At 37.7% G+C, this 21,964-nt stretch overlaps 1 protein-coding gene across 1 annotated transcript; it reads right to left on the reverse strand.

Moving 5' to 3' along the window:
• Positions 1-402: 402 nt before the first annotated feature.
• Positions 403-19,873, reverse strand: LOC132296379 (uncharacterized). Its single transcript, XM_059794587.1, has 2 exons — positions 19,686-19,873; positions 403-1,093 (listed from the first exon to the last, which is right to left on the reverse strand). The coding sequence occupies exons 1-2, from the start codon at positions 19,871-19,873 to the stop codon at positions 403-405; spliced, it is 879 nt and encodes a 292-aa protein (XP_059650570.1).
• Between the last annotated feature and the right edge of the window lie 2,091 nt (positions 19,874-21,964).

Here is a 21,964-nt window from a genome sequence, read left to right on the forward strand (position 1 = left end):
GAAAAATTTCTAAGTCACTGAAACCGGAGAACTCTTTCACATATATTAACGATAAGGCTTAGCCATAAAATGACTTTCCATAACAAAGGATTTCAGAGAAATAAACGAAATTGCTATAATGGTAATACAGTATATACAAGCAACACGAGTAATTTCCAGTATAAATAGAACCTAGACCATGTAATGTAGCCTCTTCTTAATGAAATGCCCCATACTTTGGAAATCAGTCGATCTTGAAAATTCAGCTAAGTTCGCCTCATAACTTTAGCCAATGTACTTTTCCAAGTACTTAGCCTTCCTTCTTTGAGATGTACATTCTAACTTATACAAATGGCCAAAGTATGGCCATTACCCTTCCTTTCCAGCTTTCCGGTTTACTTGGAAAGGAAGATACCAACCAAGTTACGTGGCTGATTGAATGATTATGGATTTCCAGTTTTCATAGATGGAAGGGTGGTACTCTTTCAAGTATACTCCATTCACAGGGTGCTTATGGGATTTTTCATCTATGTCCATCAATCTATAAGCCCCTTTTCTAAGGACTCGTTCCACTAAATATGGGCCTTCCCAATTAGGTGTCCATTTTCCATATTTCAAACTTTTAACCCCAGGTGGAAACTTGACCTGCCATACCAAGTCTCCTTCCACAAATGTCTTTGCCTTGACCTTCGTGTTGTATGCTCGCATGACTTTCTTCTTTTGAGCAATAATATGATCCAATGCATTAAGACGGACCTCATCAAGGTCTTCCAACTCCACCAACATGGCATGGTTGTAATCTGCTGGAGTTAGGTTATTATGGAAAACCACTCTTGCAGACCTGATAGTTATTTCCATTGGAAGAACGACATCATGTCCATATGTAAGCATATATGGAGTGACGCCCGTACTTGATCTTTTTGAGTTTCTGTAAGCCCAAAGAGCCTCAAAAAGTAGGTGATGCCACTCCTTTGGATTATTCTCAATCATCTTTTCAAGGATATTGAGAATTACTTTGTTGGAAGCTTCTGCCTGCCTATTTGATTGGGCAAAATATGAAGTAGAACTGATCACTTGGATACCACACTCAGCACAATAATCCAAGACCTTGTTTCTAACAAAGGAAAAGATTTAAGAACCTTGTCATGTTATATGGAGAATTTCCTACCTTGTTTAATTGCATAGACATTATGCCTGCTTCATGTATTTAGATCTCGTTTGGCACACTTGAAACTGTGCACTTGCTTCTTGTATCTAGAACTCCATTTAGTATATTCGTGTCTTGTATACTTGCCTTGTGTGTTTCTGATTCCGTTTAGTGTACCTGTGTTTTGTATACTTATCTCACATGTTTTCATCTTCGTTTAGTACACTTGTAACAGGTATGCATGTATGTCATGTATCTCCTTTCAATTGCATGTGTAGCTTAGGATGATCCCTGAGTCTCACCTTTGACATAGACGTTAGGTGGCATGATCCTTTTGAATCGTTTCATGTTAGTCTAAAAATATTTAAAGAAATCGAGTCAATGCATGCTTATTCTCTACGAGTAAACTTGTTTACTCACCCTGAAGTTACTAGGGGGCTGTTTCAGGTATGAAGACTTGGTTCGTGATGTTCATCATTGCTAGGATGATTGTAAACTTGAAGGTTTTTAATTCTTGTAAAGTTTGGCTTGAAATGCCATTTGTAGCCGTTTTTGTCAAAATGTGTATATTTGATTCCATATATGTAATGGGTACATAAGTACACTCCTTACAATGTATTTGACATGTATGAGATAAGGCCGGAGGGCAATATCATGTATCTTGTATCCTATGTAACTTTGTTTTCATGAAATATTATGAAAATATTAAAAAATGCCAAGTAATTGTGTCACCATGGGTGCATCGGGTGTGGGAATTCCATTTTCATTCTTTCATAGGGTCTCATTAATCATGTATGAAGTGTGGCCAAGGGCCAAATGGTTATTTAAAGTCATTTGTTAATTTTGGTTTTCATAATTTCCGTTTCAAGTTCATTTTCGCCTTTTTGGCCGTTGGAGGGTCGGACTTTGACTCGGCCATTTTTGGGAGCCGCGGATAATTCCCGCCTGCTCAAAATCACTATTTACCTCTACGTGTATGATCGCTTTCATGAAAAACCTCTTCCGTGGTGAAATGGGCCTCCGGTGGACTCATTTCACACTGTTTTTGCATAAATCTTGTTCAAGGATATTTTGGGGATTTACTTTGGGAAATAAATTCCATTCTCAACTCTTTCACATAGAAAATGTTATTTTAGGGGGAGTTTCTTCACGACATTTTTCCGAAAAATGTCATCTTGACCTCAAAAACCGTGTAGCAAACACATTTTTCTGCTAAAACACTGTTTCTACTGCATTTTGGGTATTCTGTTCAAGTTGAACCGGTTCAAGAATAGTTGAACCAGTTCAAGGTGTCATTTTGGTTTAGGTTGGGCATAGTGCCAATGTTGAACCGGTTCAAGGAGGCTGAACCGATTCAAGTCTTCTAGAGTTTTCAATTTTGGACTTCCAACTCAATCTAATGTAACTTCTTCGTTTCAACTCCGAATTGGTCCGTTCTTAAGTCTAAATTGATCGTGTCGAAATAAGATTTCCAATGGTACCAATTTTAGTTTTAGATTCTTTTCCTAGCTCATGATATCCTTATTTTAGCAAGAGGGTGTCAGATTTGGTTCGAACCGGGATAGGGTTCATTCGAGATTTCTCTTCCTTTGGCCTTGGGACTTCATGTGAAATTACTAAAGGATGTTTTTGATTTTATTTAACTTGTTGGAAGTGAAATTCCTTCCTCTTAGGGTAAAATGACCATTTTACCCTTGGTCCTTCTTTCGGTAGGGTTTTGATACCCTTATCTTTGTTGTGTTTCCATTGAGCCTTGAAACTCTTTTAAAGTCCATTCTTATGTCCTAGGAATAATTTACATCTCTATGGACTTATTTTCAAGTTGCTTCCGTACCTTATTCATTTGGGTTCCGTGACCTCATAGAAGGTCATCAAAAGGTCTTAGAGGTGTGTTATGCCTTGGGAGACCATCGTCTTGTTTCTAGCTTTCGCATCTGGATCCATTAATGGGTCAATCTTCGGATCAGCACTGACCCACCAAGTTGAATAAAAATCCAGGTCGTATAAAAACCCGAGTCGTTACAGGTGGTATTAGAGCGTCCGAGTTCGAATACCTTGGACGACGGGTTTTAGATGCATATCATGCTTATGTTGCCATGCTCTACATGTTTAAATGCTTCTTGATAACATGTCATGTGTGATAACATGTTCACATGCTTAGGTTTTTTGAGACATCTATTACTTGTTAAGCATGCTTTATGTGTATATATGCTTCTTGATAACATGGTCTGGGTAGCTATCATGTTCTGGTGTGATACCATGTCTGCATTACTATCTTGTCCTGGTGTAATATCATGTCTACGTGCTTATGTTAGCATGACTGTATGTGACGTATGTCAGCATACCTTACGTTTTTTATTCACGTGTATTGTTGTACCATGTACCTATGTGCTTCTTGATAACATGTCTGTTTGTTTATAAGGTGCCTTGAGCAGATAGTCCATTGCTATGTTGCATGCTAGCTGTTTGTTTTTATGTCTAGTTTTGGCATTGTCACTTAGGGTCTGTTGTATCCCTTAGGTGCGTTCTTGTTCTACGAGTTTCTTCCATGGATAGGAGAAATTCATTCCGTAAAGACCCATGTCAGGAACCTTCTTGTCTGTTTTCTTGGTTGGGCGTTTCGAGACCTTAGTCTATCGGTTGATGCGAGAAAGCTCATGTGAGCATAGAGGGCTGCGATTCATTTCCTTCTCCTTGTCTGGTGGAGTGAGATGCGGGCCAGGGCGGCACCGTTTCATTTCCTTTTTCCTTCGTGGCTTCTAGATCTAAGGCCTTAAGCTTAGCAGTGCCTATGACATTGTTGTCAGAGTTTTGGGATTAGCTACCCCAACTCTCGCAGATGCCTGGTTCCCATGGTGCTTTTGGTAATGATCATTTTTGACATTGATGTCATCCATATCAATAGGTTTTCTGAGTTGACCTAGTAGGGGCAAGTTATGAACTCGTGTCATATACTGTCATGCTACCTTGCTGACGAGTAAGTGTGGGCAGGTTCTGGTCGCTATTCGTACTGCCTTGTCACTCTCTTCTTTTGTCGTGTTTTAACGTTTTGTTGTCTTGGGATTCTCTTGGTGGTTGACGTTCAGTTAATGTGTCGATTCGTATGAGGTGTTGTCTCAGTCCATGGTTTCACGTTCCTCTAGTTGATCTTGAAATCTCTAGGGTTGTCCTTCAGCGCTTTATGAGCTATCCTTTGGTCTGACCTTTTGTTCGGTCCCTGTTCTATTCTTTTCTAGTATGTTCCAAATTTCAGGAATGAAATTTCTTTAAGGAGGGTAGGTTGTAATGACCTGGTCATTTGACTCCCTTACCTTTTTCTAAAATTTTACGGATAAATTTTTTTCGTTAAATTTTCTTTTCTGAGCTCTATTTCTCGTCAGTTAGTGTCATCTCGAGTGCTTGGAATTGGTTTTCGAGACTCTTCATTTGGATTGACAACTTCCTTTGAGGACCGAGTCATTTCCACATTTTTACTTTTTCGACACTATTCATCTTTCGTCTCTTTTCGTTTGTAAAATTGTTAGCACAACCTCACTTTTCGTGTTCGGATTTGATTCCAGTTTTGCATGCATCCATGATATTTAAACTCCATGCCATGTGTATTTTCATTTTCCAAGAAATGCATGCCATTTGTGCACTTTTCTTCCTTAGGGGTGAGGATGCACACTTTCATTGCAATTCTTCTTTCTTTTGGGGTCACTTATGCAACTACTGAAAATAATTTTTTTTTTTAGGGACCATTTTGCAATTTAATTTGGAAGATATTTTCAAAAAGGACTATTTTCCAATTTTCAAAAAAGTGTGACAAGTGTCATACTTTCATTGGTCCACTTGTTGACATTTGTATAGAAACACTTTGATGCCTTGGATGATGACATGTGGAGGGTGGAGATTGAACCACTTGTTGGCCTAGGATTGGTGCACTTGTCGGCTTGGATGGTTGACAAGTGTAGGCTTGAGATTAAGCCTAGGATGGAGCCTTGGATTTGTGACAAGTGTAGGCTTACAATTAAGTCTTACAATTACTTTTGGGCCACTTTAGGATTATGGTTTTAAAGAAGGGTTTTTGTGCAATTGACCAAGACTTGTGTGTGTTGACCATGGTGAAAGAACAAATAGTGAGTGGAGGATTTCTATTTCCTCCACTCACACTTCATCACATTGGATCATTTCTTCCTTACCAAAAACCCTAGCCTCCATGGTTGAAGCTTAGAGCCTTAAGCTTGACTTTGATTTTTGAGAGCTTTCCATTGATTTCCAAGCTTGAATTTAGGAATACTTTTTGTTCCCCTCATCCTCCTCTACATAACCTTTGAAGGGTTTGCCATTTGATGTTGATTTGTCTTGGATTCTAGAGACACTCTTCTCTAGTGAGGTAGGGGGTGTTATAATTTATTTTCCAAGTTGTTTTACTTGCCTTTGTATGAAATACAAGTTGTATGCATGTTTTATATTAATTTATGAAATTAATGATGAATTATAGTTTGCATACAACTCACTTTAGACTTGATATATGGTATGGCCTTGACTTGATCTTTGTTATATAATTATTTGGAGCCATTTGAATGAGTTTTCAAATCTAGAGATTAAATGGATTTAAATTGATTTAAATTCTAGTAAATTGTGTTTTGTTTGTATTCCTTTTTAGACTTGATATATGGTATGACCATGACTTAGTGCTTGATATATATTGATTTGAAATAATTTGAACAACCATTGAAATCTAGAGATTTAATTAATTTTAAATTAATTAAATTATACGTGTTTATATCTTGCTCATTTTGTAAAATTGATGTGATATTTGAAATCACCATGAAATGAACATTCACATATGTTATTTTGAGAATTTTTGGACAACATTGATTTCTAGAGAAATTAATTAATTAGGTTAATTAATTTCTACTTAGGTTTCTAATGAGTTAGACTTGTATTTCATAGGGCTTTTGCCTTTTTATTCATGTATCATGACTTATTGTATCTTGGCTTCGTTAATTGGTTTATAAACTTGCACCCTTACATTGGAATGATTTAATTGTTCAAGTGTGTTAAACAAATCATTAAAACATGTATCTTATACTAGTGGTATGTTTACATCAATAGATTTTATGTGCTATATATCCTAGTTTGTAGTCCATGTAAATGCATACTATGAATTCTTGACATTTCACATGCCATGATAGTTGAGAACTTAGGGCATGACTTGTGTGCTTTCCAGAATCTTGGTTGTGCATGAAACATGTTCAATGCATTACTTGTATCTTAATCCTATCTTGACTTGCACAACATGTTAATTTTGGAAACTCGGTGATATCAATCAAGAAGTGACATGGCTAGGACTTGGTTCAAGTACGGGAGATAGAGAGCTCCCTACACTATTGTGTGCATTAAGGAAAGGTACCCTTGGGTTAGTAACCCTAAAATGATCCCAAGAGAATGATTATCAATCGTGCGCACTAGGGGAAGGTACCTTTAGGTTAGTAGCCTTAAAGTGATCCCAAGACTAGGGGAAGGTACCCTTGGGTTGATAATCCTAAAGTGATCCCAAGACTAGGGGAAGGTACCCTTGAGTTGATGACCCTAAAGTGATCCTAAGAGTACGGTTTTATTCCGGGCGATATCCAAGTTCCCACATTGTTTGATTTCACTCTTTAAATTTCAAGTTGCTATTCATTGAAGATTTAAACCTTGTCGTGTTAATTTGAAATGTTCCAATCTTTTTTACTTGCATAGACATTATGCCTTGCTCTTGATTTCCTGTATAACTCTTATCGTGTTAATTGGAATGTTCCAATCTTGTTCACTTGCATGGATATTATGCCTCGTTCTTGATTGCACGTGTAACTCTTTTTGTGTTATATGAAATGCTCTAACCTTGTTTAATTGCATAGATATTATGTATTGCCCTTAATTTCACGTCTTGTCCTTGTCGCGTTAATTGAATTGTTTCAATCTTGTTAATTTCCTTAGTTATCTCATTTGATGTTACTTCAAGCTATCATGACTTAGGAATGATCCTATACGTGCAACTTGACTTAGATTCTAGGTGGCATGGACCACAAGTAATGATTTATATCAACATGCAAAATCTCTGAACCCTTAGATTTCAAGTGTTATCTCTTGAAGATTTAAGAACCTTGTCGTGTTATATGGAGAATTTCGTACCTTGTTTAATTGCATAGACATTATGCCTGCTTCATGTATTTAGATCTCATTTGGCACACTTGAAACTTCATGTATTTAGATCTCATTTGGCACACTTGAAACTATGCACTTGCTTCTTATATCTTGAACTCCATTTAGTATATTCGTGTCTTGTATACTTGCCTTGTGTGTTTCTGATTCCATTTAGTGTACCTGTGTTTTGTATACTTATCTCGCATGTTTTGATCTTCGTTTAATACATTTGTAATCGGTATGCATGTATGTCATGTATCTCCTTTCAATTGCATGAGTAGCTTTAGATGATCCCTGAGTCTCACCTTTGACATAGACGTTAAGAGGCATGATCCTTTTGAATCATTTCATGTTAGTCTAAAAATCTTTAAAGAAATCAAATTAATGCATGCTCATTCTCTACGAGTAAACTTGTTTACTCACCCCGAAGTTACTGGGGGGCTGTTTCAGGTATGAAGACTTAGTTCGTGATGTTCATCATTGCTAGGATGATTGTAAACTTGAAGGTTTTTAATTCTTGTAAAGTTTGGCTCGAAATACCATTTGTAACCGTTTTTGTCAAAATGTGTATACTTGATTCCATATATGTAATGGGTACATAAGTACACTCCTTACAATGTATTTGACATGTATGACATGAGGCCGAAGGCCAATATCATGTATCTTGTATCCTATGTAACTTTGATTTCATAAAATATTATGAAAATATTGAAAAATGCCAAGTAATTGTGTCACCATGGGTGCATTGGGTGTGGGAATACCATTTTCATTCTTTCATAGGGTCTCATTAATCATGTATGAAGTGTGGCCAAGGGCCAAATGGTTATTTAAAGTCATTTGTTAATTTTGGTTTTCATAATTTATGTTTCAAGTTCATTTTCGCCTTTTTGGCCGTTGGATGGTCGGATTTTGACTCGGCCATTTTCGGGAGCTGCGGACCACTCTCGCATGCTCAAAATCACTATTTACGTCTGCGTGTATGATTGCTTTCATGAAAAACCTCTTCCGTGATGAAATGAGCCTCCGATGGACTCATTTCACACTTTTTTGCATAAATCTTGTTCAAGGGCATCTTAGGGATTTAATTTGGGAAATAAATTCCATTCTTGACTCTATCAAATAGAAAATGTTATTTTAGGGGGAGTTTCTTCACGACATTTTTTCAAAAAATGTCATCTTGACCTCAAAAACCGTGTCGCAAACTCATTTTTCTGGTAAAACCCTGTTTCTGCTGCATTTTGGGTGTTCTGTTCAAGTTGAACTGGTTCAAGAATAGTTGAACCGGTTCAAGGTGTCATTTTGGTTCAACTTGGGTATATTGCCAATGTTGAACCGGTTCAAGGAGGCTAAACTGGTTCAAGTCTTCCAGAGTTTTCAATTTTAGACTTCCAACTTCAATCTAATGTAACTTCTTTGTTTCAACTTCAAATTGGTCCATTCTTGAGTCCAAATTGACTGCGTCGAAATAAGCTTTCCAATGGTACCAATTTTAGTTTCAGATTCTTTTTTTATCTCATGATATCCTCATTTTAGTGAAAGGGTGTTGGATTTAGTCGAACCGGGATAGGGTTCATTCGGGATTTCTCTTCCTTTGGCCTTGGGACTTCATGTGAAGTTACCAAAGGATGTTTTTGATTTTATTTAACCTATTGGAAGTCAAATTCCTTCTTCTTAGGGTAAAATGACCATTTTACCCTTGGTCCTTCTTTCGGTAGGGTTTTGATACCCTTATCTTTGTTTTGTTTCCATTGAGCCTCGAAACTCTTTCAAAGTCCATTCTTGTGTCCTAGGGATAATGTACATCTCTATGGACTTATTTTCAAGTTGTTTCTGCACCTTATTCATTTGGGTTCCATGACCTCATGGAAGGTCATCAAAGGGTCTTAGAGGTGTGTTATGCCTTGGGAGACCATCGTCTTGTTTCTAGCTTCCGCATCTGGATCCATTAATGGGTCAATCTTCAGTTCATCACTGAACCACATGCTTTTAATTGATTATTTATTTCTAATCAGATGTCTATGTATGTTAGAATGGATGACTCATGTGATTTTCTCTAGATTTAATGGAATTTATGTATGTCTATGTGTATGGATGAAGTTAATCTAGTGATGATCAAAACATAGTGCTTAATTGAACACTTTTGTAATTTATTTGATGGTTCATACTTATTTCTTGATGGATTGTGCCATACCTTTAGCTTACTTAGTTTAATTTCCATGTCTTTAGTGTAGATGTAGTGTAGTTGCTTTAGATTCATAGAAAGGTGGACAATCTATTCTTGTTCCTTGGTGTTCCATACTTATGAATGCAAAGGGTGTATATTTCTAGATAGTTGTGTGTGAAAAAATTGTGGTTTCATTGAATGGATTTTGGTTTCATTTGATAGGTTGTGCTTTCCATTTGAATTGGCTAGACAATCTATACTTATTTGCCATCCATGCCTAGTTTCAATTAATGTCACAAACACACACACAAGTTACAATTCAATTTCCCCATTGATATACAATTGCTAGTGTCTAGTGAAGTCAAGCTTAGTGGTGAGCTCTAGTACCCCAAGTCCTCTCCTCTATAACTTTTTCCCTATCTTCTAAAATTATTGTATTTTGCTTGCTTTAATTTCAATTGCATTGTAGTTTAATTAACCAAACAAACCATCTTTTGATCACTCGACCTACTAACCCTATATATTGTTTCCATTGCAAACACGTCCACAATCCCTTGGGACGATCCTTACTTACCCTAGCTATATTTTTAGTTAGAGGTAGTAGTGGCATTTATAAATTTAAAACTTGGCCACACTTTATATTTTGCAAATTTGGTTACATCGCAACGGCTACACCAAGTTTTTGGCGCCATTGCCGAGGATTTATTTTTGGCAATGTCGTATTTCTTTGAAAACAAATAGGAATTAGTACTCTTTTGATCTTGTTTTTACTTTATTTTATTTTTAGATACTTATTGTGTTTGTTCTTGATTGACTAGGTGCATTGAGTAAGGAAATCAAGCAAAAGGAGAATTGAAAGGCAAAGAGCTAAGCTAAGCATAAAAAGGGCTAAAATCTAAAATTTGCAAAGAATAGTGAGGCTTGAAAATTGAAAATGAATTGAAGTTGCTTAAGGACCCTTTGTGAGATTTTTCTAACTCAATCTCTAGTTAAATTGTCGGCCCGCATGGAGGCATGTTTTTACTTTCTTAGATAAATCGTGAGCCCATGTCGAGGCAATTTACTTTTCTTTACATATTGTTCAAGCATGAGAGTATGGGATCATTGTATGTGGAGATTTGTTTATTGATTTGTTGTGGAGGCGAAGTGATTGTTATTTGATTAATTGTTTGTTATTTGTTTTGCTAGTGCATGCAAGGTCGTAGGTCATTAAATCCAACTCTTGTCCCTCTTGATTTTCATCTTGAATCGATTGTTCATAATCTTAGGGGAAGAGTTAGTTCTCATCACTCCATTTTATCAATAGAGGAGCAACATAACGACCATGTGGCGGACCTTGGTCACATTGACCAACAAGGCATCCTCCACCCTAATGTGCATCATGAAAATATTCAAGTACCATTGAGCATGCCAAGACCATTCATTCTACCACAACAACAAGGCCAAATTCCATTGGGAATACCTCGGCCAATTTTTGCTCCACAACCTCCTATGGTTCAAGTTAATCACGATGTTCAAATAGCACCGCCCGTTGTGAATCCTCTCATTGCTTTGCGTGATCATTATGTGCCTAATGAATACAATACACCTACATGCATTCAATTGCTCCTATTTAGAGCACATCACTATGAGATTAGACCACAAATTATTCAAATGCTTCCCAACTATCATGGATTTCTAAGTAATGAACCTTACAAGCATTTGGATGAGTTTCTTGAAGTGTGTTCCATCGTGAAATACACAAACATGTCAAAAGAAGTTTTAAGACTCAAACTCTTTCCTTTTACCCTTAAAGACAAGGCAATATATTGGTTTAACAACCTTAGGTCTTTTTCAATAACTTCTTGGGCAGAAATGCAACAAGAGTTCTTGAAGAAGTACTATCCGGTTTCAAAGACCAATACCATGAGAAATTCCATTCATGAATTTTCTCAAGGGGGTGGGTAAATGTTTCATGAGGCATTGGAAAGGTTTAATGACTTGCTTAGGAAGTGCCCACATCATGATATACCTAAGTGGCAACTAGTTCAATATTTCTTTGAAAGCTTACCAGATAATTACAAGGGTATGGTTGATGCATCTATGGGTGGTTCTTATCTTGACAAGCTTAAAAATGGCGTTTGGCAATTGTATGAAAGTATGAGTGAGAATTCAATGCATAGATCTTTGTCCTCTAAAAATGGTAGAAATCTAGGTAGAAGGAAGAATGTTGGCTTATATCAAGTTGACAATTCCAGTGACATAGCCACCGAGATGAAATCTTTGTCTCAAAGGTTTGATTCATTTTTGATCAACCAAAATTCGGCAAATCAAGTATCTTCCTCCCCTAATCATGTTCATCATCATGCGTCTAATGAATCTTGCATGACTTATTCAAGTGTCTTGCATTCTACTTCCAGTTGTCCCCATGGACATGCGCAAAGCGAGAACCATGAACAAGCAAATGCTGTTTTTGTCAACCAAGGGAATAATCCCTATGGCTCACACTATAATCCAGGGTGGAGGAACCATCCGAACTTCTCTTAGAAAAGCCAAGAGGAAGGCTCAAACCCTCCCCAAGGTGGTTTCCAAAACAAATATGTTCCACCTCCAATGCAAAGCTAAGGTTCCCAAAGTTTTAGATCATCATTTCAATCGCATGGCAATCAATTCTCAAATTCTCATTTTCCTAATCAATCATCTTATTCTCAAGGAAACTCAAGGATTCCCCTTTTTTAGGAGAAAGTGTTGACCTCTCTAGGCACTCTAGAGGCAAAAACTCAATTGATTCATTCTCATTCTCAATCCATTGCTAAGCTAGAAACCCAAGTCTAGCAAATAGCTAGTACTTTGAATGCTAGAAAGAAAGGGAAGATACATTTGAATGCACCACCAAAGCAACAATGTTTTGTGGAGACTTATTCCTCATCGGAAGGGCACACAATTGAGCATGTCAATGCGGTGACAACCTTGAGAAGTGGGAAGATTATTGACAACCAAGTAGGTATTTCCAATGAAGAGAGTGAATCGGTGTAACCAAAAGTTGACACCCGTCCCGTTTCTCATTTTATTCCTCCTTCATTGTATGTGCATGATCATTTTGTTGAGAAAGTTGTCAAAAATGATTTGAAAGATGAATTGAACAATGACTTGAAAAAGGATTTTAAAAATTCTTGTGTTGAAGATTCTTCAAAGAAAGATTTTGAAAAAGTTTTTGAGCCAAAAGCTCTATTTCCGGATGCCTTGAAAGGATCCATTTCGCTTGAAAAGCCAAAAACCAAGACTAATGAAATCATTAATGTGTTTAGGCAAGTGAAGATCAATCTTCCGCTTTTGGATGCAATCAAACAAATTCTGGCTTGTGCCAAATTTTGAAAGATCTTTGCACCCAAAAGAGGAAGAACAAGAGCCAAGTACCAAGGAAAGTGATCTTGACCGAGCAAGTAAGCTCCATTTTATAACATAACACTCTCCCAAAGTTTAAAGACCCCTGTTCACCTACTACCTCTTGCATTATTGGTGACCATGTCATTAATCGGGCTCTTCTAGACTTAGGAGCAAGTGTCAACCTTCTTCCATATTCAGTGTATGTCAAATTGGGCTTAGGAGACTTGAAACCGACATCGGTGGTTTTGCAACTTGCCGACCGATCCATCAAAAAGCCCCGGGGTATCATAGAGGATGTTTTGATTAAGATAGATAAGTTCTTCTTTCTGGTCGATTTCTGTGACGACCGTGGATTTTTCAACCTAGTGTGCTCTGTGATGACCCGAAACGGATCCAGAATGCGGAAGCAAAGACAAAACAATGGTCTCCCAAGGCACAACACCTCTGAGACCCTAATATAACCTTCTGTGAGGTCACGGAACCCAAAGGAATAAAGTGCGGAAGCAAGAGATCAAAAAAATAACAATTATGCCCCTAGGGGTAAAATAGTCATTTTTAAAAATATAAATTCAGGTGCCACCGAGCATACTGCTGGGAAGACACCAAAAAACCAATCAAGATGGATTCAAGAATCGCATGATTCAGAGTCCGGACGAAGAAGAAACAGCAAGACGAAGAAAAATGAGCATTTAAGGGTAAAAGGGTAAAATGGTCATTCCAAACTGAAATGGTTACTCCCGTGTTCACCATTGGATAAACAATAGAAAATTAACCAAGATGGACTCAAGAATCACTAGATTCGGAGTCCGGATGACAAAGATATCAAGTCCTGAAGTCGAAGGAGGGGAAACCCTATCCCGGTTCGAACCAAAAACTGCCACTACTTTACTAAAACTTGAATATCCCGAGCTAAAAGTGGAATATGAAGCTGAAATTGGTACCATTGGAAAGCTTATTTCGACACAAACACACGCACACATTATCAGTACCACGAGCGCTCGTGCAAGGGCTACGAGCGCTAGTACGGCGCACGCCCTAGGGCCAAAACCTACAGCCCCATTTACGAGCGCTCGTGCGACATCTACGAGTGCTCGTTCTGCTGAAGGCTTAGCAAAAATCTGAGTTTGAAATGTGATTTTGAGGCCTTTAAGGGATTTTTTTGAAAAAAAGTTGTGAAGTAACCCTCCCTAAAATCATGTTTTCTAGTCAACCATGTTAAGACCAACCTTAATTTTTCAAGTGAAAACCCCAAAATGCCCTTATGCTTAGTTTAGGCTTAAAAACGGCAAAAATGAGACTTTGCACCAAGCATGCATTTGACCCCAAATGCACTTCTAAGCTGAAACGAATATGCACGCATACGTAAATGGTGATTTTGAGCGCGCGGGAATGGTCCACGGCTCCCGGGAATGGCCGGTACAAAATCCGACCCGCCGACGGCCAAAAAGACGAAAATGGACTTGAAATGGAAATTTTGAAATCTAAAATTAACAAATGATTGGAAATTACCATTTAGCCATTGGCCACACTTTCTACATGATTAATGAGACCCTATGAAAAAATAAAGATGGAATTCCCACACCTGATGCAAACATGGTGAAGCAATAACTTGCCATTTTTCAATATTTTCATAATATTTCATGAAGTTAAAAGTTACACAGAATACAATAGACATGTCATTGGCCTTCGGCTTCATCTCATACATGTTAAATACTGTACAAAGGATGTACTTATGTACAAATTACATAAATGGAATCAAAATTACACATTTTGACAATTAAGGCTATAAGTGACATTTCAAGCCAACCTTTACAAGAATTAAAGCCTTCAAATCTACGATCATCCAAGCAATGATGAACATCACGAACCAAGTCTTCATACCTGATCAAAACCCCCAGTAACTTCGGGGTGAGTAAACAAGTTTACTCGTAGAGAATGAGCATGCATAGACTCGATTTCTTTAGGTATTTTTAAATTAACTTGAAACAATTCGAAAGGATCATGTCACCTAACGTCTATGTCAAAGGTTAGACTCAGGGAGCATCCTAAGCTACCTTAGAACATTTCTAGCATAAATCACAATATCATGCAATTCTAAACAACATAGAAGCATGTTATACGAGGCAACAAGATATAGACTCTCAAAATCATCAACTTAAAATCCAAGATACGAAATCAACTAAAGTGGTTCATGCCACCTATGGTCTACGTTCCAAATGGGTCTAAGGAATCTTCATAGGCTACATTAAAACAACAAAACACAAATCACAATATCGATGCAATTTAACTAACATTGGAACTTCCAATATAACGCATAAAGCATGATTTGTCAAAGTTATCATCTTGAAACTTAAAATGGGAAATCAAATAAGAAACAACAAGTTACGATATCATCTAGTTATCAACTTGAAATGTAATGCGAAATCAAACAAAGTGGACACTTGGACGTCACGCCGGATCAGGCCGACACCATGGTTTCTTTAGGGTTACTAGCCCATGGGTAACCTCCCTATATGCGCACTAGACTATAGAGGGACAATCCCCAGTACTAGAACCATGTCCTAGCCGTAGCTAAACAATGACATCCCTAAGTTTCCAAAATTAACAAGTTATGCAATAACGTATATATCGACATGTATATATAAGATATCAACTATCTACCATGCACAACCAAATTTAGAAACACATACAATACATGCTCTAAGTCCACAACTACTATGGCATGAAAGATGTCAAATACAAGGTATACAACTCATTACACAAGGCAATAATATATTCAATAAGGAAAACAAACTCTCATGAATATATATGTAATGGCAATGTTATCCAATACTCAAAACGTAACCAAGTGAATATACAACAAGTCCAAGTCTATGATTTGAATATAGAAACAACTTCTAAAACGCAACTAGGTCCATGGAGCCATTAGATATAACTTAATTAAACAAGAATAATTAAATTCTCTAGATTTCAAATCAATATGAAATAACCTCAAATTTTTATACGTTTAATAACATAACATGCGCATTACATATATCAAATCAAAAAGGTAAAATGAGCAAGACATCATCATGTAGAATTTAATTAATTTAAATTAATTAAATCTCTAATTTTCAAAAGTTGTTCAAATGATCCCAAATTAATATATAGCAAGCAATAAGTCGTGGTCATACCATATCTCAAGTCTAAAATGGAATACGAGCAAAACACTATTAACTAGAATTTAAATCAAATTAAATTCATTTAATCTCTAGATTTAAAAACTTATTTAAATCACCCCAAATCAATATACAACAAAGATCAAGTCATGGTCATGCCATATATAAAGTCTAAAATGAGTTACAAGCAAGCCATAATTAATCATTAATTTCTCAAATTGATATCAAACATGCATACAACTTGTATTTCACTACAAAAGCAATTAACATCACTTAAAAAATAAATTATAACATCCCCTACCTCACTAGAGAAGAGTCTCTCTATAATCCAAGGCAAATCAACACAAAATGGCAAACCCTTTAAGGGTTATGTAGAGGATGATGAGGGGAACAAAAAATGTTGCAAGCTTCATGGTCTAAAGTGAGTGGAAGACCATCAAAAATCAAGGTCAAGGCCTAAGGTTTCAAGCTCCATCCATGGAGGCTAGGGTTTTCTTGTAAGGAAGAGAATGAAATAATGTGGTTAAGTGTGAGTGAAGGAAATAGAAATCCTCCACTCATTATGTGCTCTTACACCATGGTCAACACACACATCTATGGTCAATTGCACAAAAATCCTCCTTTAAAACCATAATCCCAAAGTGGCCCAAAAATAATTGCAAGACTTAATTTGGAGCGTACACTTGTCACTCATCCAAGGCTCCATCCTAGGCTTAATCTCAAGCCTACACTCGTCAACCATCCAACCCAACAAGTGCACCAATCCCAGGCCAACAAGTGGGTGAATCTCCACCCTCCACATGTCGTCATCCAAGGCATCAAGGTGTCCCCAACCAAATGTTAACAAGTGGACCAATGAGAGTGTGACACTTGTCACACTTTCCAAAAATTACAAAAAAGTCCTTTTCTAAAATATCTTCCAAATTAAATTACAAAATGGTCCCTAAGACGAAAAATAATTACTTTATTTAATTACACAAAAACCCCTCAAGTTATGAATATTACAAAAAAGTTATGCATCCATACTCTTTACAAGAAAAGTAAACACTTAGCATGTTTTTCTTGGAAAGTAAAAATACACATGGCATGGAATTTAAATATCGTGGATGCATGTGAAACCGGAATCAAATCCGAACACGAAAAGTGAGGTTATGCCAACAAAGTGACAACTGAGAAAAAGACAAAAAGTGAATAGTGTCACAAAAGTGAAAATGTGAAAATGACTCGGTCTTCAAAGGAAGTCGTCAATCCAAGGAAAAGAGTCTCAGAAACCATTCCCGAGTACTCAAGATGACACTAAGTGACGAGAAACTGAACTCAGAAAGGAAAAGATCAACGGAAAAAAAAATATCCGTGAAAATCTGAGAAAGGGAAAGGAAGGAAAATGACCGGGTCATTACAATTTCGTTGTCATAGACACGGAACCAGTTCTGAGCCCCAAGAGTCAAATTCCCGTTATCCTTGGCCGTCCCTTCTTAGCAACTGCAAATGCCAACATCAATTGTAGGACGGGGATAATGAAAATCTCATTTGGCCACATGAAAGTGAAGTTGAACATTTTTAATCCAACCCTGAATTCAATAGACAAGCATGAAGAAGTGTGTGTTATGGAAAAATGTCTTGACAAAGAAGTTGAAAATTTCGAGTCTTTGCATGAAAGTAAAATTCCCAAAAGTTCATCTTCCAATTTGAATTCAAGGAAAATTGTTTTGAAACCAAGTGTTCCAAGGGCATAGAAGCCCAAGAGTTGCTTTGACCAAGGACCGTTAATCTCTTTTGAGCCAAATCCAACGAGTTCTCTAGAGAACCATTTGTTGGGTGGGGTTCAAAGTACTTTTCACCCCGTCAAGGGGGAGATGCATAACAAGATATTTGATTCGGGCTAAAAGAGCCCAACATCTTGCTAGAGACGTTAAAGACTAGTGCTTCGTAGGGTTTACAACCCTATTCCTTCCTCATTTCTATTTTACCTTTCATTTCTTGTGACATCTAGATATATTATGGGTTTATACACATTGCTAGGAACTGTGATTAAGAATGATGCACTTTCATTATGAAAATAGGCATTTTGTGCCTGTTCGATCGATCTCAAAAGAGGTTCGATCGATCGAAAATCCATCCCTGCATTCAATCATCTCTCTGTTCCATTGAGCGAGAATTCCCTACATATTTCAGCTCTCTGTGTATCGAGCGAACTTCAGTTTACATCGATCTGTGTGTTCCAAGATCGATCGAGATTCTTCTCAGATCGATCTTCATTCTATACTTAGAATTTTTTTTGCAACCCATGAAAAAGGCCTCTCTGTGCATCATTCGAACTTTTCTGCAGGTTTCCACCTGTTTGATCGATTGAAGCTCATTCCTGATCGATCTTTGATCAATCAATCCATGTTCTTTCCCTTTGACTTTGACTGCCCTTTTGAATTTTGAATTTATATAAAATAAATAAATCAATTTTTAGAATTTTTATTTTATTCTCAAAAACTCCAAAAATATTTTTAATTTTATGAAATTTTTCAAAATCCAAAAAATATATATTTTTCCTTTATGTTATTGTATTGTATTTTAATTTTAAAAATATTTTCAAAAATTCCAAAAAGATTTTTATTTTATTTGATTTTTACTTTTACTTTATTTTTTCCAAAAATCCAAAAATATTTATAATTTTCAAATATTCAAAAGAAAAAAATAAATAAATAAATAAATTCAAAAATACTGTGTCATTTTGAAGTATAAATCGATCTGTGTTCCTTCAAGATCGATCTATGTTCGATCGATCTGAGATCTTTCCGGATCGATCGAACATGTCAGAGATCGTTTTTAAAAATAGAACCCTAGGGTCATTTTGATCGATTTGACCATCGATCTTAAACCCTAGCTTTTTGTCGCCGCTGCCCACCTTCTTCCCATCCTCCGGCGAACCTCCGGCGAGCTTCTAAAGCTTCGACACTTCCATCTTCGCTTCAGATCTCGTCATCTCTCCTTCATCTCCACTTCTCTCATCCGATTTGGTAAGTTTGAGTTTAATTTTTAGATTTCGAGCTTTAATCTTGAGTGATGACCATGTTTTCATGTTAGATCTGAGCTTCCATGATTTCCATTTTTGATGTTTTGAGCATGTATATATAGATATATATATATGTATATATATTTTTGTCTATATTTGATTTCGGTTTTGGTTTCGATTTAGGGGGTCACGTGCCAAGATAAGTGACCAATGTTGAGTTGTTGATGTGTGAGAGGGCCCACGAGCTTACTCGGGTACCCCCCGTGCCATCCACGTCATAGATCTGTGACTGTTCATATTTTCACAGCAGTTCGATCGATCTGTGTTCCTTCAAGATCGATCTCAGCTCGATCGATCTGAGTTCTTTTCATGATCGATCGAATATCACAGATTTGCATTTGCACTTCACACACCATCTTTTATGTTGCATGCTAGTTTCTTGATGCCCAATGCCTGTGTTTTCCACATTGGAAGCATTCCATACTTATAATGTCTAGCATGTTTCACTTATTCATTGTCTATACTTGGCTGCATTTTCACTTGCATAGATTCATGTCGATTATTCTGAGTTGTCTATCTTACTTGACATACATGTTTCTATTTACTGTGCTTCAATTCTCTATTATATGTTATTGACTTCTATTGCAAGTGTTTCCCTTTAGTTTTGCAGGCCATGGCATGGGTTAAGACAGTTGCCCGTCGACAGTATGAGAGGAGAGTACGATAGAGAGTAGAGGAGCCCGCAGAGCCTTCTCATGCTTAGGATCCAGCTCCAGAGCAAGTTGAGCAGGCTGAGCAGCCTGAACAGTTAGAGGAGTATGAAGAGCCAGCTCTAGCTCAGTCTGACCGTTCTGCCTCTGCCCCTTCTGCTTCCGCATCTTCTTCAGCTGAGGCTAAGCATATACTTTCTCCTTCTCCACCACCGGCACAGCCAGACCAGGTCCGAGATAGACCTATCTGGAAGTTCTCACGCCTTTCAGTGGCGCATGAGTCAGTATTTGACACTACTTTCTTCTCCCGGTCAGCCGCGACCTAGACAACTTTTAATGACATCGAGCGGTGGGGCCTTTCAGCCATTTTTATGCCAGTTACCTATCTCGTTTACCCGCGGCTTGTTCGAATGTTCTTCTAGAACCTTCGGCCAGCCCCGAGTAACTTATCGGAGCTGCAGACTACTATTGATGGCTATCTCATCCGTATTACAGTTGAGTCATTGGCCACATCTTCTCGGTGCCCCTATGTCTACCCTCCCAGCCTTGATTATCCTATCTTGAGGAGACATTCTGATGCAAACATAGCCGTTGCTCTTACTAGACATTACGCAGATGGCGAGACTTTCGCCACCCGGACTTATCTGCCCGACGACCTCTAGTTCTTTGATTCGGTATTTTCCGAAATGTATTTATGGCGGACCATAAGATCCAGTGACACTCAAACTTTCTTGTAACCTTTTATGCATTCTACACAGGGCACTGGTTTTCTATTCTTGCACTCTACTAAAGTGTAATGATGAAGCTCTATACAGATTATATCAGCAAGGCAAAGCCCAAGCGGGCCAAATACCTCCCCTTTGCTCATCTTATTACATAGATCCTCAGGGACCAGCGCTACCCTTTCCATCCACAGGAGCGTCTTGAGTCAGGGGCTTCCCACTATGGCAAGAAGGACTGGAATAAGAGCTACAACGCTCTCATAAAGAGCTTGGAGTAGGATGCTGTCTTGGCAGCTGAGGAGGAGGAGATGGTAGCAACAGAGATAGTAACAGCAGCAGTATCAGCAACAGATGATCCGGCAATAGCACCGACAGCTGCAACACATATCGATATAGACCTGGAGCAGTAGCCTCCAGAGGAGCTACTACATCACTCTCCGACAGGGTCGCCACTACATTCCCAAGAGCAGACTCAGGACATACATCAGTCATACCTGAGGCTCCAGCTCAGATACCCAGCCTTGGAGAGCGTATCCAGACATTGGAGGATGTGGTAGTCTCTCTCCGAGCAGACATATCTACTCTCCGTGTGGACATTTTAGCTACGCTGCATTGGGGGATCACGCCCCGCTCGCCCTACTTCCTCTGCCTGATCTCTATACCTCTCTTTTTATATGTCTGTACTACCTGCTCTTTTGATACTGATATGATATTTTGCGGCCAGCCTGTTGGCCCTGATACTGTGATGTACTGTACATTATTTTTCTCTTTCTATGCATGCTATGTTTAGATGTCAGATTCTTATATTGATACATCTATTTGTTATTGACTCCATTATCAGGTACATCCTAGTGACTTCAGTGAGAGAGAGCTGTCCAAAATTTTTTAGGACCATCCCTATTCCTCTCTCCTTATTTCATTTACTATCCCATTTACCCTTGCATGTCCACTGTGCACTATTATTATCCCTTTTGTTATCTGATCAGCTTTTATCCTAGTGCCATATTTTCAGGATCACAGTTAATCCCAAGTTTGGGGGAGTTATATCACCCACTTTGGATTTTTCTGTCCCGGCCATTCTTTGCCATAGCTGCACTGGTATACTCTTTCCTTTGTTCTCTTTGCATATTGAGGACACTGTACCGTTTAAGTTTAGGGATAATGGGTGTTATTTGCAGTAATTGTTTTCAATTAAAAATTTTGAGCATAACTTGTGTATTTGAGGGATTTTTTTATGATTGGTCCATGACTAGTTATGATTTTGATCTTTTGAGGACTATATTGCTTAAAATTTAAAAATTGCTTGACTTGAGAGTCCAATACTCCTTGTATGCCTTGTGATGCCATTTAGGAGTAAATTTTTCAAAAAATTGATATCATACTTGCATTTGTGGTTCACATTATCCTGATTTTGTGATTGTTTTGAGATTCACTCTAGTATTCCACACTAACACAGGCGCACACTAGTATTCATTTGTGGGCTACATGCTTCGTTGACTATTGGTTTGGTTATATCTCAATTGAGCTAGTAGTGCAT

This window comes from Cornus florida, unplaced genomic scaffold (genome assembly GCF_030987335.1).
Source record: "Cornus florida cultivar Cherokee Brave unplaced genomic scaffold, ASM3098733v1 CherokeeBrave_3.0.0_Hap2_Chr02, whole genome shotgun sequence".
NCBI lineage: Eukaryota > Viridiplantae > Streptophyta > Magnoliopsida > Cornales > Cornaceae > Cornus > Cornus florida.